The sequence below is a fragment of the Hemitrygon akajei genome, chromosome 12, assembly GCF_048418815.1.
Source record: "Hemitrygon akajei chromosome 12, sHemAka1.3, whole genome shotgun sequence".
In the NCBI taxonomy this organism is placed as follows: Eukaryota; Metazoa; Chordata; class Chondrichthyes; order Myliobatiformes; family Dasyatidae; genus Hemitrygon; species Hemitrygon akajei.
Genome location: NC_133135.1, coordinates 57,449,619 through 57,467,594, shown reverse-complemented (window position 1 = coordinate 57,467,594; position 17,976 = coordinate 57,449,619). Strand labels below are relative to the sequence as shown.

The window sequence follows — 17,976 nt, the reverse complement described above, 5'->3', positions numbered from 1 at the left end:
AGAGGGTGGCCAAGTGGAAAGCTGTATTGTTCCTCTGTGCAGCCAATATGGATTTGATGAAATGAAGGTATTTGGGCATTCTGGGATTCCCATGATTAGTAACTGAATCCCAGGTCTAGTTTCCAAATCCATGGAAACCTACTTTGCATGAATCATCCCATTCCCAATTTACGTCAAATTTATTGATAGTTTGACTGAAAGCAATAGACAATAGACAATAGACAGTTGGTGCAGGAGTAGGGCATTCGGCCCTTCTAGCCAGCACCGCCATTCACTGTGATCATGGCTGATCATACACAATCAGTACCCCTTTCCTACCCTCTCCCCATATCCCTTGACCCCGCTATCTATAAGAGCTCTATCTAACTCTCTCTTGAATGCATCCAGAGACTTGGCCTCCACTGCCTTCTGGGGCAGAGCATTCCACATATCCACCACTCTCTGGGTGGAAAAGTTGTTCTGCATCTCTGTGCCAGGGGAATCAGCTGACTTTTCTTTAACTGCTCTAGGGCTAGAGTCAGAATTTAGTTATTTCAATTTTCCATTATTCAGGTATTTTATTTTGCAACTCAAAGGTGGGGTACCTGCTCGGAAAGTGCTTTATAGTGTTGCTACATGACTAAAGTGAAAGAAATTCTTTTGTCCTGTAATCATACTTCGGGAATAAGACTTTAGAAAACAATAGAAGAGTATCTATGGATAGTTTGGTATAAAACTAGTTTTTCCTGTTTGTCATTTTTATTATTTGTTTTAATCGGAATTTATTAACCATCTATTATGTTTTCAAGTTCTTCTATTGCAGCAAGGTATGCAATTAGGCTATGGTCTAATTTTTCTCCTTTTGTTTCCATAGAAGATCTCCAGCCACAAGTCAACCACCCCTTACAAGAATCAGTCTGACAGGTACCAAATTCTTTCTTAGAAATGACATGCAAACTCAGATGAGTGTATTTGATTCTTGTCTCTGTGTATACTGTTCAACCATGTCCACTGGTGTGACATCTACTCCAAACCTCCTCCTTTTAGACACAATGCTGATTTTACATAACTATTTTCTTGAGTCTAACATTGTGTTGTTCGCATTTAGCATTTTGTTCATTAGTTTGGCTGGAAAATGATAAAATCCATTTTCTTGCCTTACTTATAGAGTTCTTGTATAACTTCAGAGATGAAATTGTCAGGTAAGCTAAGTATTATTGCTTGAGCAGAAAATTGGCTGCAGTTGTAATTTGGTAAATTGGTTTATTATTTTCACGTGTACCAATGTACAGTGAAAAACTAGTCCTGCACACCATTCATACAGATAAATTCATTACAGCAGTGCATTGCGGTAGAACAAGGGAAAATAAAGACAGAAAGCAGAATAAAGTGTTTCAGTTACAAAGAAAGTGCAGTGCTTTCCCAAAGCAGTGAGAAATGCTGGCATTGTCCATGAAGGGGGAGGCTGGTTTTAGAAACATAGAAAACCTACAGCACAATACAGGCCCTTTGGCCCACGATGCCGTGCAGAACATGTACTTATTTTAGAAATTACCTAGTGTTACCCATAGCCCTCTATTTTTCTAAGCTCCGTGTGCCTATCCAGGAGTCTCTTAAAACACCCTATCGTATCTGCCTCAGCCCATTCCATGTACTCACCACTCTCTGCGTAATGAACTTACCCCAACATCTCCTCTGTACCTACTTCCAAGGCCTTAAAACTGTGCCGTCTCGTGTTAGCCATTTCAGCCTCTGACTATCCACACGATCAATGCCTCTTATCATCTTATACACCTCTATCAGGTTACCTCTCATCCTCCACCACTCCAAGGAGAAAAGACCGAGTTCACTCAACAATTCTCATAAGGCATGCTCCCCAATCCAGGCAACATCCTTGTAGATCTCCTCTGCACCCTTTCTATAGTTTCCACATCCTTCCTGTAGTGAGGTGACCAGAACTGAGCACAGTACTCCAAGTGGGGCCTGACCAGGATCCTATATAGTTGAAATCCATTTACAGTACACTATATCTATAGCTCTACCTTCATCAGATGCCAACTTAGTTGTTGATGCCAATTTACCTGTTGAAGCACAGTGAGACATCTGAATTTAAAAAAAACAGTACATTTTCTCCATAAAGGGAGAAGAGCGGTCGAGTTTTTAAAGAAAGCCTGATTCTGATTCTGATGTTTGTGGTTGAAAATCTGCAGAGTCATAGAACACTATAGCACAGAAACAGGCCCTTTGGCCCATCTAGTCCTTGCCAGGTTATTATTCCCCCTAGTCCTGTTGACCTCCACCCAAACCATAGCTCTCCATTCCCTCCCGTCTATATACTTATCCAAATTTCTCTTAAATTTGAAATTGAACCCACATCCACCACTTCCACTGGCAATTCATTCCAAACTCACACCAACCTGGGAGTGAAAAATATTCCCCTTGAATCCCCCGTAAATGTTTCACCTTTCACTCTTAACCCTAGTCTCATCAACCTCAGTAGAAAAATACTGTTTACATTTATCCTATCTGTACCACTCATAATTTTATTTACCTGTATTAAATCTGCCCTCATTCTTCTAGCTGTAGTGAACAAAGTCTTAACCTATTCAACCTTTCCCTACAACTCAGGTCCTCATGTCCTGTCAACATCCATGTAAATTTTCCCTGGACTCATTCAATCTTATTGACACCTTTCCTTAGGGTAGGTGACCAGAACTGCACAACAGTACTCCAAATTAGGCCTCACCAACATCTTAATCAACTTCAACATAACATCACAATTCCTGTTCTCATACTTAGTGATGAAGACCAATGTACCAAAAGCTCTCTTTATGACACTGTGACACCACTTGCAAGGAACAATAGATGTTGAATTCAAGCATGTTGATGTTTTGAGTCAAAACTCTGCATCAGGACTGCAGCACAAGGATGATGAGACTAAGCCAAGTTGATAAATCTAACTTCATACAAGCTTTTAACAATTAAAAACTTTAAAAACTTCTAAGTTGATTGGATACAAACATTAATAATTGAATAAATAGAATACGTTTAAATAAAGGTTGTACCACCTGGACAGATGATGTAATCCAGTCTCATGTAAGCATGCCTCCAGTAAATGTTTGCAATTCACTGATCTTCAGCTCAGAGTTGGTTAACTGGAGACTGAGGTACAGCAGCAGACAGGGGGAGAAATACCTGGTCATCAGTATGCAACATGTTTAGGTAATATGGCTGAAAGGGCTGAGTAGCTGCCTGCAGGTTGTGTGAGGCTTGCAACAATCCTGTGTATGAGAAGGTTAACAACTGCATGAATTGTATGGTTGAGCACCAAGCAATAGAGATTTGTGGTACATGATAATGCAGTGCAGTTGGATGATACTAATAACACAGCTGGTAGGAGAAGCTATTTGAAGTTAAGTTCACTGTGACAGTTTGTATGAAGTTGTTGGATTGTTTTCTGCACTGTATCCATGTTCTTATGGTGAACTGTCAAAGTGGACATGCTCTGTAGTATTTTTACATTGCCTCCCCAACCCCAACCTGTACTGCAAGGCATCTCCTCCTCGCCCCATGTGAATTAGAGAAACAGGATCTCTCACTGCTCACCACCTAATGCACTATCAGAAAATATTAGTGTTTGTTCAGCCACTGATCAAATATTAAGGCTTTGATCAATTTTCAAATGGTTCCTATGACTTCTTTCTTTAAAAAGGTATAATCTATTTTTAAGTTTCATTGGCAAAAAGGATAACTGGATTTTTTAAAACTGTAGGCAGTCAAGTTGAAGTGACAGCCCCTTGAGCAATCATGGAAAGCATCAAGCAACCCATTTGATATGATCTTGTCTTGTCCACATTGTAATACATTTGTTAATAACGTGCCAGAAATATCATGTCTATTTCTGAGTAGTTGCCTGATGCACCATCAATAACTCTGAGACGTGGGTTAAGGTAGGCTTTTATTGGCTGGAAGAAAGCACAAGCAGCAAGTGACCATCACACAACATCCTGGAGACTGAGGAAGGGTCTGTGTCTCCAATCGCCTTTATACCGGGGTCTGTGGGAGGAGCCACAGGAGCAGTCAGCAGGGGGGGCGTGTCCAGACAGGTATATGTAGTTCACCACATTGCCATTTGTCAAAGCTTGTGCAACCAGTTTTAGCGTATGTGACTGTTTTATTTTGTAGTTTTAGTCACCTGCTGCTGGATGGCAGGATGGTGCTTGTAGAGTTATTTGACATTCTGGAATCATTTAAGTGTGGCAAAGTGTGGTCAACATAAATAACTTTGAGTTGAAAAAGTGGTGAAATAGATCCTAACACAAATTAAAAATTGTGAAATTAGTATTTCACAGGTAAATAATGATTTATATAATCTGAATTTTGTTTTCCTTGTCTGCTGATAAAAAAGACAAGGCCTTTGTTTGTGGATCCAAAGCAAAGACAATCATCTCTACCATTGATTTAATTAGTTTGAGCTCACATAAATTCATGCTGAGGAGGAATTGATTTATGCTCTTTCTCTTAACTTCAGAAAAAAATCATTTCATAACCAGCTTTAATTGCCATTTATTTTCAATCTTATTATGGCATAATCAATTTTCACTCTACAAGAGCTTCTAAGGGGATTCTAATATCTATTTCGATTAGAGCAATTTTCAAAATGCTGTATTTTGATTGGCTGCATCTGTTGTTATGGCCACTTTTGTAGCCAATGGAAACCTTAAAGCAGAGAAATGCTGCTGAACAAATATGTCCATTGACACCCAGAGCCATTAATACCTGATAAGTAACTTTGGCGATAAAGTGTAGGGGGATAGTTTCTTAAATAGCAGCTATGATATTGAGCATTTTTGATATTTCATTTGTGTGTGAACAATTGTTAATCTTGTGTACAGTATCTGTCTTCCAGAAGCATTTGTTCAAAGTGAGTCACTGTTGCAATTTCCTGTTACAATAATTGTCACGGCTGAGGTGTTCATCATTCCTGTCAGCTGTTGTTGATGATCCTTGATTTAAGGCTCCATCAGAGCAACTTTACATCATCAAAGCAGGAAAATGTAGCTCAGTGATTTTGTTCCTGTTTCCTGGCTATAGACACACTTGGGTGCACTTTCCTGTATCCTGTTCTGCTGGCAAAACATAAAAAGCTGGTTTTGAAAAATAACTCCTTTTGAAGAATTTCAGATGACTATTGTTCCATCTGGAAATTACAAGACAAAGCCTTACTTTATGATATGTCTAAGGATTACAAAAGTCAAGCAATTCTTGCAATAAACTGATTAATCTAATTACAGCTAGTAATGTATTTCCAGCAAAAAAAGTCAAGTGATTGATATAACATGGGCTCCTTTATATTAGGAAAAGAGGAAAATAACATTTCCGTTAACTTCCAGTGTTTTGTCCTCTGCGTCTACCGGTCTGATTCAATGTTCGCAGACTTTTCCTGTTTGTTAATTTTTGCAAAGCTAGAGGAGACGAAAGAGCTGGCTGCAATATTTAATACAAAAGTTGGAAATACCATTATCAATGATGATTTGAGGACTGCTGTTTCAATGCAGAACATGGCCTGAGTTAAGGAGATAAAAATTATTTCTCATGAATTAGCACAATTCCTGTACTCCATCTTCAATAATTTGTTAAAGATATAAGATTATGGCTAACATTGAGAAAGAGGCAATCTTCCATAAAACCACAAAATTATCTGGTTTTGGCACTTAGAGAACCTTGCATATTAATTTCTCATAGTGGTACTTCTCAAAGAATTCTAATCAAAGTTGGGTATTTGAGAGGTATGATTATGAAGCCAATTTTAAAATTTCAACAGAAATGATGAAAATCAAGCTTATTGTTGCTCAAGTGGGTTGAAAGTAAATATTCCTGTTGGTGCATTACAAATCTTAATCAATCCCATGCTCTGATAATTAGATTTATCAATAACCTGTTGTTCTGTTGGAAAAGTTAAATATTGCTTGGCATGTGACATTGAAATGGCATATGAGCTTATTCATTGCACAAAATAACTGTGTTCTTTAGATTGCCTGTAGTAAGTGCAAAATACATGCAAAATAAATGGTTCAGCACAGCCAAGAAGGGCCAAAAGGCCTGTTTCTGTGCTGTAATGTTCTATGGTTCTATGTATCCAGCTGCTTTTGGACATCATGATATCATTTCTGAATGAAACAGTTCTCTGAGACTACATTTCCCTTTGAAATCTTGAACACCCATGTGCTAGATAACCACACTAATACTAAAGCAAAATAATGCAAATGCAAGAGTGTAAATAAAAATGGAAAACCAGACAGCATCTCTGGGGAGAGAAACAGGGTTACTATTTCAGGTGAATCATCTCTCGTCACAACTGAGGAAGAATTTCTAGATGAGTATCGACAGTCTCTGATCGAAGTCCATGCTCAAAAATCTCTAGTGCTTCTTGATTTTGCCTGAACCTTCAGTAATTTTGAATTGTTTGGTGCATTCAGTTGCCAAATGGTTGATAGCCTTTTAGTTATCGAGGGTGGTGTTTCCTTTCAAATCGTTCAGTGATAAATCCATTATATTGCTGAATGCCTTTTTTTATTATAACTTCAATAAATATGAAAGTACTTACTTGTCACGAAGTTTAGAGAGTAAATCTTCATGGCTCCCAAGTCAATGTGGAGTTAGCTGATTTTATTGGTGGCATACAATCCTGATTTTTATTGGTCTGCTACAATCATGAAAGGGAAACAACTGGTATTCTCACTCTAATCTTTATCCATTGATACTGGATAAGCATGAGTGTACGTGCATATGTATGAGTTTGCATGCCTGTGTACACATCAGTGTATTCAAGTGTTACCCTCTTTGTTACCCGCTGACTAAATTAACTAGGTACATGTCTAGCCTACGTTCCTGACACTCAGATCCAAATACACACTGGACCACAAATCTTTCTATCCATCCCAATTCTAAGAAATACTTTTGGTGTCACTGTAATTGTGGCCTCTTCTGGCAATTGTGAAAGATTAAGTCACCTGGGACTGAACTCACTGGAACTGAGAAGGATGAGTGGATATATGTAGAACTATATAAAATTATGAAAGGGATAGATAAAATAGAGGCAGAAAAGTTGTTTCCATTGGTAGGTGAGACTAGAACTAGGGGACATAGCCTCAGGATTCGGGGGAGTAGATTTAGAAAGGAGATGAGGAGGAACTGCTTTTCACAGAGAGTGGGTTTTCTGTGGAATTCTCTGCCCATTGAGGATGCTTCCTCAATAAATATATTTAAGAAAAGGTTCAGTAGATACTTGCATCGTAGGGGAATGAAGGGTTATGGGGAAAAGGCAGGTAGGTGGATATGAGTCCATGGGTAGATCAGCCATGATCTTATTGAATGGCGGAGCAGGCTCGATGGACCAGATGGCCGACTCCTGCTCCTATTTCTTATGTTCTAGTTTTCGTATTGATAGTCATAGCCAACTCAGCAAATAAATTCTGAAGCACCCTGCTGTATTTTTATTTATGGAGTTGATCTGAACCCACACTGCAATTTATCTACATTTGAAGACACATTCAACAATATTGTAATAGGTCATTCATATGGTTGTGATCTGATGTCACTGATGTCTCCCAGCTTCCTTCAAGAAGAGATGCCAATATCTTTAATTATCCACTAAAGAACATTTGACTTGATAAATATGAGTGTAATGCTTCCAGTCAGCAGACAGAAGGCATATTCTATTTTTCCCTCTATATGTACTTCTTTCTGAATAAGTTAAAATGGGAATTTGCTTTTGAAGTTAATTGGTGTCCGTAAAAGTACAGGAAGAGTAACAAATATCTCACATTAGTATTCCAAAAAGGCTCAATAAAAATGCCTACAGGGAAGAAAACAAAATAACCAAACCTTAGAAATAGAGAAAATGCATTTATTTTTATATTGTGCTATGATTTTGAAAGCCAATCTATATTTGCAACATTAATATTAAAATTAGGTTGTACAAAGCCATTAGTTCATTAGATTATCACATTAAGGGATAGATTTCAAAATGGATATCAAAATATATACTCCACAATACTTCCTTCTAGTTACAAATGTGAATATCCATTTAAAATGTGTATGCTTCATTTTAGTGCAATAAATAACAGAAGTGTAGGAAATCTCTCGATATAAAGTCTACCAAACTACAGACATCTACAGGTAAAAATGAAATGCTTACTTACTTGAGATAGCTACTTCATACCCCACCTCCATTATCCCATGTGTTTGGGTTGCAAACCTAACATATGGTCAGTGAGATGGGATTTTATTTGTTTCTTATGCAGTTACTGTGAAGCCACCCAGAAACTGAGAGACGAGATAAGTTAAATTCAGACTCTTACAGGTACCTGGGCTCCTACAACAACAATGACCCTTAGGTGAATACCAGAGGCTTGCTGATCATAAATGAATTTAATGCGAGTCACTAAATTCAAAATAGGCACAATAGTTCATCTTGTGTTGTTTACAGTAATCAGATTTTCCAAACCATTGTAAGAAAGAAGTGATGACAATTAGGAGTTGTGAGCATTGGTATCTTACCCTTTGGATCTGAAATGTCTATATCATTGAGTGTGGGTTTGATATTAGTCAGATTATCTTGATACAATAAACAGTTGATGACAGGATAAATTCAAATAATGAAGTTAAATTAGCAGCTAATTTCACCTATATTTGTCAGAGTAAGGCTCACAGATGCAAATTTTTGCCAGCGGCTGCAGGACATTCGCTTAGTCGAAATATTGATAAAACCTAGCTAGTTGAATTGATTTAGAGGTTAGTTTTATGAACTTTAGATTTGAGATGGGTACTGCCTGACAATTAGAAAAATGGGTTGATTTTCTCATCAGTCTAATATCTTTGGATTTCCAAAAATGTGTCAAATATTTTGCATCATATTCAAGTCAATAAATAGGAGCCATTATTCCTTCTGATAACCTTGTGGACTGTGTGTGAGTAGCTGAAAACAAAATAAATTAAAATCTTAATTATGAGGAGTTTGCTTACATGCATGCTTGTCAAATTCGGAATGATATCATGACTATTTTTAGTTAGAAATTGAGACATTTTAACAATACCCTTGCCTCAGGATCTGGAGTTTGAAATCTATTTCAGACAGATATGAAGTAAATTTCACTTACCTTGTGGCAGAAAGGACCTGTGTGAAATGATTGTGAAGTTTCTCACCTTATTACCTAATAGCTGTGAGTATATAGCAAAAAGATACATTATAAACATGAGAAAGTCAGCAGATGCTGGAAATCTAAAGCAACTCACACAAAATGCTGGAGGAACTCAGCAGGTCAGGAAGCATCTATGAAAATGAATAAACAGTTGACATTTTGGAGTTATGTTAATTCAGCAGAATCAAAATCAAGTGTATTATCACTATCATATCTTGTGAATTTTATGTTTTGCTGCAGCAATACAGTGCAAGACATACAAATTACTTGAAGTTACAAAAATAAATAGGACAAAAAAGGAATAACAAAATAGTGTTCATGGGTTCAGAAAGCTGATGGCAGAGGGGAAGAAGCTATTCATTAAATGTTGAGTGTGGGTCTTCAGGCTTAATGACCGACGCTTGTGTTGAGACACTGTCTCCAAAAGATGTCCTCAGCGGTGGAGAGGGTAGTGCCCATGATGGAGCAGGCTGAGTCTACAGCCCTCTGGAGCCTCATTTCATTCTGCACATTGGAACCTCCAAAAGAGATGATGATGCATTCAGTATTCTCTCCTACAGTACATTGGTAGAAGTTCTCAAGAGTCTTTGGTGATTTACCAAATCTTATGAGGAAAGCACAGGAGTGTTTGGAGGAGAAAGTCAGAAAGACTGAAAAGCAAGTTGATGCTCTTTAATATAATAACATAGGTGCATTGCAATTTGTAAATTATTACCTACCTTGCAAGTTCACCATATTATTTCAGTAAAGTCCATTGAGACGAGTGGATCCAAGGAAAGCATCTGGTCCGGACAGAGTACCTGGCCGAATACTGAAGACCTGTGCTGACCATCTGTCTGGTGTGTTCATGGATCTCTTCAACCCCTTGCCCCAGCAGTGTATGGCACCCATCTGCTTCAAGCAGGCTTCAGTCATACCAGTGCCCAAGAAGAGTGTGGTGATCTGCCTCAATGACTCTGGCCCAGTGGCACTTACATACACAGTGATGATGCATTTTGAGAGGCTGGTGTTGAAACATATCAGCTCCTGTCTGAGTGGCGACTTGGATCCGCTCCAATTTGTCTACAAAGCAACAGCTCTACAGTAGATGCTATTTCATTGGCTCTTCACACAGCTCTGGAACATCTGCACAGGAAAGACACATCAGGATGCTCTTCATCAATTATAGCTCAGCATTTAATACCATCATCCCCTCAAAACTCTTCAGTAAGCTCCAAGACCTGGGCCTCAATATCCCTTTGTGCAATTGGATCCTGGATTTCTTCACTTGCAAACCCCAGTCAGTTTGGATTAGTAAGGCACATCTCCTCCACGACCTCCATCAGCACAGGAGCACCACGGGGCTGTGTGGGTTAGCCCCCTGCTGTGTGGTTAAGTACACTTGTGCCTGTGTGGTCAAGTACAGCTCCATTACCATATACAAGTTTGTTGATGGCACCACTGTTGTGGGCTGTATCAAAGGTGGTGATGCATCAGGATACAGAAGGGAAACTGAAAATTTGGCTGAGTGGTGTAATAACAATAAACTCTCACTCAAAGTCAAAAAGTCCAAGGAACTGATTGTAGACTTCAGGAGAGGGAAACCAGAGGTTCATAAGCCAGTAATCATCGGAGAATCAAAGGTTCAAAGGCCCAATTTAATGTCAGAGAAATGTATACAATATACATTCTGAAATGCTTTTTCTTCGCAAGCATCCACGGAAACAGAGGAGTGCCCCAAAGAATGAACAACAGTTAAACATGAGAACCCCAAGGTCCCCTCAGCTCCCCTCCATCCCACATGTAAGTGACAGCAAGCAACGATCCCCCCTCCCTCACCAACAAAAAAAAATCAGAGCCCACCACCAAGCACTCAAGCGTGAACAAAGCAATAGCAAAGACACAGACTTGCAGTTATCCCAAAGACTTCGCGTTTCACCCAGTATACGACATACCACAGGCTCTCTCTCTCTCCCTAGTAAGGGAGGAGGAGTCTCCGTTTTTCCCAGCAAGTGTGGAGACATAACAAACAACTCACTGATTTACGATGTTAAAAGTCCATTATGTTGCTTTTTCCCAGCTCTGTTCCCAAAGATCTCAAAGATCTCGGGTCTTTGGGCACACAGCAGTAGGTTTTCCAACTCACTTGGGTCTCTTGCCATGACACCGACCCTCAATCCGCCCATCTCCAGAGCCCCGAAGTCTTAGGGTTCCAAATCCGAGCTAGACTCTCCAGCCATACCTTTGGTGTGCTGAACAATGACCAGTCCTGAAACCCCGAGAACGGGTCCCATTCCCACAAAGAACTGGTCAGCATGTAACTCCAGGTCACCATCTGAGGACCTGCTCTGGGCACATCATATGAGTCTCACTTCAGTGATTGGTAAGTTGATGGAGAAGATCCTGAGAGGCAGGATTTGTCAAAGGCAGGTCGTGCCTTACGAACCTAATTGACTTTTTTGAGGATGTGACTAAATTGATGAAGGTAGAGCCATAGATGTAGTGTATATGGATTTTAGCAAGGCATTTGATAAAGTACCCCATGCAAGGCTTATTGAGAAAGTAAGGAGGCATGGGATCCAAGGGGACATTGCTTTGTGGAGCCAGAACTGGCTTGCCTACAAAAGGCAAAGAGTGGTTGTAGATGGGTCATATTCTGCATGGAGGCCAGTGACCAGTGGTGTGCCTCAAGGATCTGTTCTGGGACCCCTACTCTTTGTAATGTTTATAAATGACTTGGATGAGAAAGTGGAGGGATGGATTAGTAAATTTACTGATGACACAGAGGTTGGAAGTGTTGTGGGTAGTGTGGAGGGCTGTCAGAGGTTACAACGGGACATTGATAGAATGCAAAACTGGGCTGAGAGCGGCAGATGGAGTTCAACCCAGATAAGTGTGAGGTGGTTCATTTTGGTAGGTCAAATATGATGGTAGAATATAGCATTAGTGGTTAGACTCTTGGCAGTGTGGAGGATCAGAGGGATCTTGGAGTTCGAGTCCATAGAACACTCAAGGCTGCTGTGTGGTTAAGAAGGCATACAGTGTATTGGCCTTCATCAACCATTGGATTGAGTTCAAGAACTGAAAGGTAATGTTGCAGCTATATAGGACCCTGGTCAGACCCCACTTGGAGTACTGTGCTCAGTTCTAATCACCTCGCTACAGGAAGGATGTGAAATCTATAGAAAGGGTGCAGAGGAGATTTTCAAGGATGTTGCCTGGATTGGAGAGCATGCTTTATAAGAATAGGTTGAATGAATTTGGCTTTTTCTCCTTGGAGTAGCGGAGGATGAGAGGTGACCTGATAGAGGTGTATAAGATGATGGGAGGCATTGATCATGTGGATAGTCTAAGGCTTTTTCCCAGGGCTGAAATGGCTAACTCGAGAGGGCACAGTTTTAAGGTGCTTGGAGGTAGGTACAGAGGAGATGTCAGGGGTAAGTTTTTTATGCAGAGAGTGGTGAGTGTGTGGAATGGGCTGCCGGCGGCGGTGGTGGAGGTGGAAACGGCGGTGGTCTTTTAAGAGACCCCTGGATGGATACATGGAGCTTCTAAAAATAGAGGGCTATGGGGAAAGCCTAGGTAGTTCTAAGGTAAGGACATGTTCAGCACAGCTTTGTGGGCCGAAGGGCCTGTATTGTCCTGTAGGTTTTCTATGTTTCTATATAAATATAATTGCAAAGAAAGCACAACAGTGCCTCTACTTCCTCAGGAGTCTGCAGAGATTCAGAAAGTTTTCAAAAATCTTGGCAAACTATTATAGATGTTTTGTGGAAAGTGTGCTGACTGGCTGCATTATGGCCTGGTATAGGAACACCAATACCTTTAACCAGAAAATCCTACAAAAAGGTAGTGCATTTGGCCAAGTACATCTAGGGTAAAACCCACCCAAGCATTTGCACATCTGCATGAAACATTAATATGGAAAAGCAGCATCCATCATCAAAGATCCTCACCACCCAGATCATCTTTACTTGCTCTTGCCATCATGTAGAAGGTACAAGTACCTTAAGTCTTGCACCATCAGGTTCAAGAACAGATACTGCCCCTCAATCATCAGGCTCTTGAACTAAAGGGGATAACTACACTCATTCTGTTTCTGGTGTTCCCACATCCAATGGTCACACTTTAAGGACTCTTTATCTTGTTACTTCATGCACTCGTTATTTATTGCTATTTATTTATATTTACATTTGAACAGTTGTTCATTGATCCTGTTTACAGTTACTGTTCTCTAAATTTGCAAAACATGCCTCCAGGAAACAAAATCTCAGGATTGTATGTGGTGATATGTATGTACTGTGATAATACATTTTACTCTGTACTTTGAACATTCCGTGGCTTGGAAACACACTACATGAACATGGTATAATTTGTTTCATCAGATCCTTTGGCCAGCTCAGTTTCTGGCACAACGCTAAGGCATAGCGATGCTTGCAGGCTGCCACCAGCATATCATTGATGCTAACGATGAGTTCCACTTTATGTTTCCATGTGATGAGGCTAATCTTTAAAACATCTTTGATTTAGTTGTGATGTTTATGTTATTAGTTCAATTGGGTTTCTAGTCGCTGGATATTAAGCCATAAAAGCAGAATTAGGCCATGTGGCCCATCAAATCTGCTCTGCCATTTCATCATGACTGATTTATTATCCCTCTCAACCCCATTCTCCTGCCTTCTCCCCATAACCTTTCACTCCCTGACTAATCAAAAACCTATCAACTTCTGTGTTAAATACTCCCCCAATGACCTGGCCTCCATAAGGGACTTGGCACTGGGAGTACCATTAAATGTATTGGGGAATTGTTTAGAACTACTTTTGTTGGAGGCAATTGTCTTGCCTAGACTGATTCTCTGGTTGAAGAGCTGGTTGACTGTAGTGCAGTCATCATTAAACATTCCTATTCGTGAACTGAAGAAGGAAGGTCATCAATTTTGCATCTAAAGATGATTGGTGTGAGAATGTTGTACTAAGCATTTCATGCAATGAATACACATTATGCAGCCACGTCTTGGATGGACCTGATTCTAAGTCACGGGGATCTGAGTGCCCATTATAACCAAAGTCCTTTCCATGGAGTGTGACCTGAACAATCGGTCTGTTTTCACCTTGATGCTTATCGACCAGTTTTATTAGGTCTGTCGATGGCACCTTGATGTCAAGGGCAGTCACTCTCATCTTTGGAAATCAGCAATTTGAATTGTAGAGTCATATAGCACAGACAATGATGGCTGACAATCAATTACCAATCTGTGCTAGACAGGTATGTGTATTTGGGTCAAGTTTAGATAGCCATCTTGGATAGTCACGTGGATGTGTTGGGCTGAGTGGACTATTTCTGTACCGTATTACTCCATGACTCATCTACTGCCATTTAACCTGTAGTTGCTCATGTAGATGCTTCCTAAATGTTGTCAAAGTACCTCCCTCTGCCACCACCTCAGCCTCTTCCACTCTAAGGAAAAACACAGCGAGGATATCCAAGCACATTCTGGGTGAAAACATTTTTCCTCAGATCCCCTCAAAACTTCTTATCCCTTACTCTGGTAACCTCCAGTTACAGACACCTCTGCAATGAGCAATAAAAATCCTACCATCTACCTTATCAATCGCCCTCATAATATTAAATTCTTCTGTTCTCTCCCCTAAGCCTCCTCTAAAATATAACATAGTACAGTACAGTCTCTTCAGTCCATGATGTTGTACTAACTTTTTAATATATTCCAAGATCAATCTAACCATTACTTCCCATATAGCCTTCATTTTTCTTTCATCCAATTCTCTTAATTGTCCCTAATATATCTGACTCTATCACCAACCTGGCAGTGTGTTTCGTGCACTCACCACTCTGTGTGAAAAAACTTACCTCTGACATCCCCTATACTTCCCCCCATTCACATTAAAAACATGTCCTCTATGCCACCTGGGAAAAATGTTTCTGGTTGTCCACTCTATGTATGCTTCTTATCTTATGTGCCCCTATTGAGTTGCCTCTCTTCCTCCTTCACTGTAAAGAGAAAAGCCCGTGCTCGCTCAACCTTTCATAAGACATGTTCTCTAATCCAGACACATCCTGGTAAATCTCCTTTGCACACTCTAAAACAATGATTCCCAATGGAGGCTGTACCACCCCCCCAAGAGGGCAGTTATGTGCCCTAAGGGGGAGTTAAGGGAAATAGAAGTTGTTGGGGGGGGGCCATTCAAGATTCTTGGGGGTGGAGCAAACAGCACCTTAATGAGGCACAAGACCTGACCGATGGTTAGTAGAACAGGAACTTTCAAAAAAAAAGGATGAGGCACTAGAACACAGGAAGAACCATAGCTCAGCAGGCGGTGAGCAGTCGTCATCACAACACATCTGAAACTCAGCAATCTCATCCAACCTTACCAACCTTTGCGTGTAGATACCATCGCTCCATCCGTGTGAATTTGCTGCCATCATCAATATCCAATAGGCATTCCCAGTTTGTTTTTTAATTCTAATTTAGCCCTTTTAATGATGGATAAATACATATGCCACAATCTCTATGAGTCTGAGGATGGTGAAGCCTTGAATTCTAGTCCTGTTAAGAAACAGAAACTACTGAAGTGTGTCAATACAATATTACACACCTGGAGTATGGTCTTATTCCATTCCTGTCAGATCAGCAATGCCCCATGTGTCTCATTTGTAATACTGTACTGTCTAATGAAGCCATCAAGATTGCAGTAACACGCTCTATAAAAGACACCCTGAAAAGGCTACTTATTGTATTGCTCAGTTCTTGAAAATGAAAGAAGCATTTGAAAAGCATTGCACACTCAAATCACTTGCCAAGAAAACTAGAAATGGCCTTGATAGTGATCTCATTGCTTCTTATAAAAATTCCAAAATGATAGCAAAGTGTGGAAAATCCCATATAATTGGTGAAAGAATAATAATGCCTACTGTATCAGAAGTTGCTCATCACTGTTCTCAAAATGAATACCAGTATTTTAAACTCATTTCTGTGTAATATCTCTGTAGCTCATCGTATTGACAAAATGAGTGATGACATTGAGTATCAACTAAGCACAGAACTACAAAAAACAGAATTTGGCATACAACTGGATGAGTCAACTGTGTGAGACAATGAGGCATTGCCAATAGCATATGTATGGTTTATCAAAAATGGCTAAGTTATTGAGGATATCCTCTTTTGTAAAAAGTTAACAACAACTATCAACAGAGACTCAATCCATGACGAGCTCAAAATGTATATTGAGGATAAAAGTATTCTAATTAGGAACATGATTTCTTGTGCAACAGATAGAGCACCATATATGAGAGGTCACCATGCTGGTTTAGTGACATTTATGAAAAAGGAGTTCCAAGTCTGTTTGCAATCCATTGTGTAATTTATCGTCAGCATCTCGCAGCCAAAAACCTCGGCCAGTGACTTTTTTCAAGCATAACTCTTGTAATATTTGCTATCAACGATATTAAAGCTCATCCATTAAATAGCAGAATTTTTTGCAAATTATGCCAAGATAACAATGAAGAGTTTGAACACTTGCTTCTTCACACTGAAATGCATTGGCTGTCAAAAGGCAGCTGCTTAAAATGTTTCTTTGATCTTTTTGACACTGTGGTTGAAGTTTTGTTCAAAGTCAACGAGATCTTAGGAAATAAGATTGAACATCTATGTGGAGATGTGGCGTACCTAGTCAATCTGTATGACAAAATGAACATTCTAAATATGAAACTGCAGGATGAGAATTTCAATTTAATCTATACAAAAAGTGCACTATTCACTTTTATCAGAAAATTGGAAATGTATAAACAAAACTTTGGGAGAAGAATGTTCTTACAGTTTCTCTGCATGGAAAGTATGGCACTCTCTTCCACAGATGGTGATTTGCAAGAGTACTGCTTACACCTGTAGTCACTGAAGAAGGAATTTTAGAATCGATTCAAGGATTTGAATGATTTGGAATTCCTGACTGGGTAATTAACTCATTTCTTTGCAAGGTGGAAGAACAGGAAGAGAGCTTGCAAGAAGAAATTATCAAAATTCCAAAGAGCAAAAATGCTTTTCAAAAATGTCAGTTTTTGTGAAATGTGGCAACAGTGTCATACGAAGTTTCCTGCCTTTGGAGAAGAGCCAAACTGCTCTTCCTTGCATTTCCATCCTCCTCCCTTGTTGAAAGAGGCTTCAGTGCAGAGAACCACATACTCAGAAAAGAAAAGAAACTGCTTGGACATTGTTACATATACAGACTTAAGACTTTTGCTGTCACAACCTGAACCAGGTATTTCAATTCTTGCTAAAAACCATTAAGCTCAAGGATCCCATTGATATTGAAGCTGCTGTACAGTGCACAAGAACTGTGTAAGCTGAGATTAAAGACAAATAACAATTTAAAGTAGAATAATTTTTCTCATGTTAGCATACGTTAGACATGTTTTTACACTATGGGGGTACTGGAAAGTATATTGTTTCTGGGTTGAACTCTATCTGCCCACTTCTCCGCCCAGCGCAGTATCCTGTTGATATCTACACTATCCACAACACCACCAATCTTTGCATCATTTGCAGACCTACCAACTGTTCCATATACCCAAATCCCTGCAGAACACCACTAGCCATGGACCTCCAGCCAGAATACACTACAACTAAAGATTATCTTTATTTATCACAGGCACATCCAAACATCGAAACACACAGTGAAAAGCATTGTTTGCTTCAATAACCAAGAAGGTCCAAGGATTGTGCTGGGGGGAGCCCTTGAACATTGCCACGTCTCCAGTGGTTTTTTAGCAGGCCCACAACTCACTAACCCTAAGCATACA

The 17,976-nt window shown here is 39.7% G+C and overlaps 1 protein-coding gene across 4 annotated transcripts in view; it reads left to right on the top strand.

Moving 5' to 3' along the window:
- The window catches only part of pde4ba (phosphodiesterase 4B, cAMP-specific a), a 579,805-nt gene that overhangs the window by 460,247 nt on the left and 101,582 nt on the right, over nt 1–17,976 (top strand). For all 4 annotated transcript variants that reach the window (XM_073063172.1, XM_073063171.1, XM_073063170.1 and 1 more), the window contains one exon: nt 854–903. In XM_073063172.1, coding sequence (XP_072919273.1) covers nt 854–903 — 50 coding nt within the window. The remainder of the gene's footprint in view (nt 1–853; nt 904–17,976) is intronic.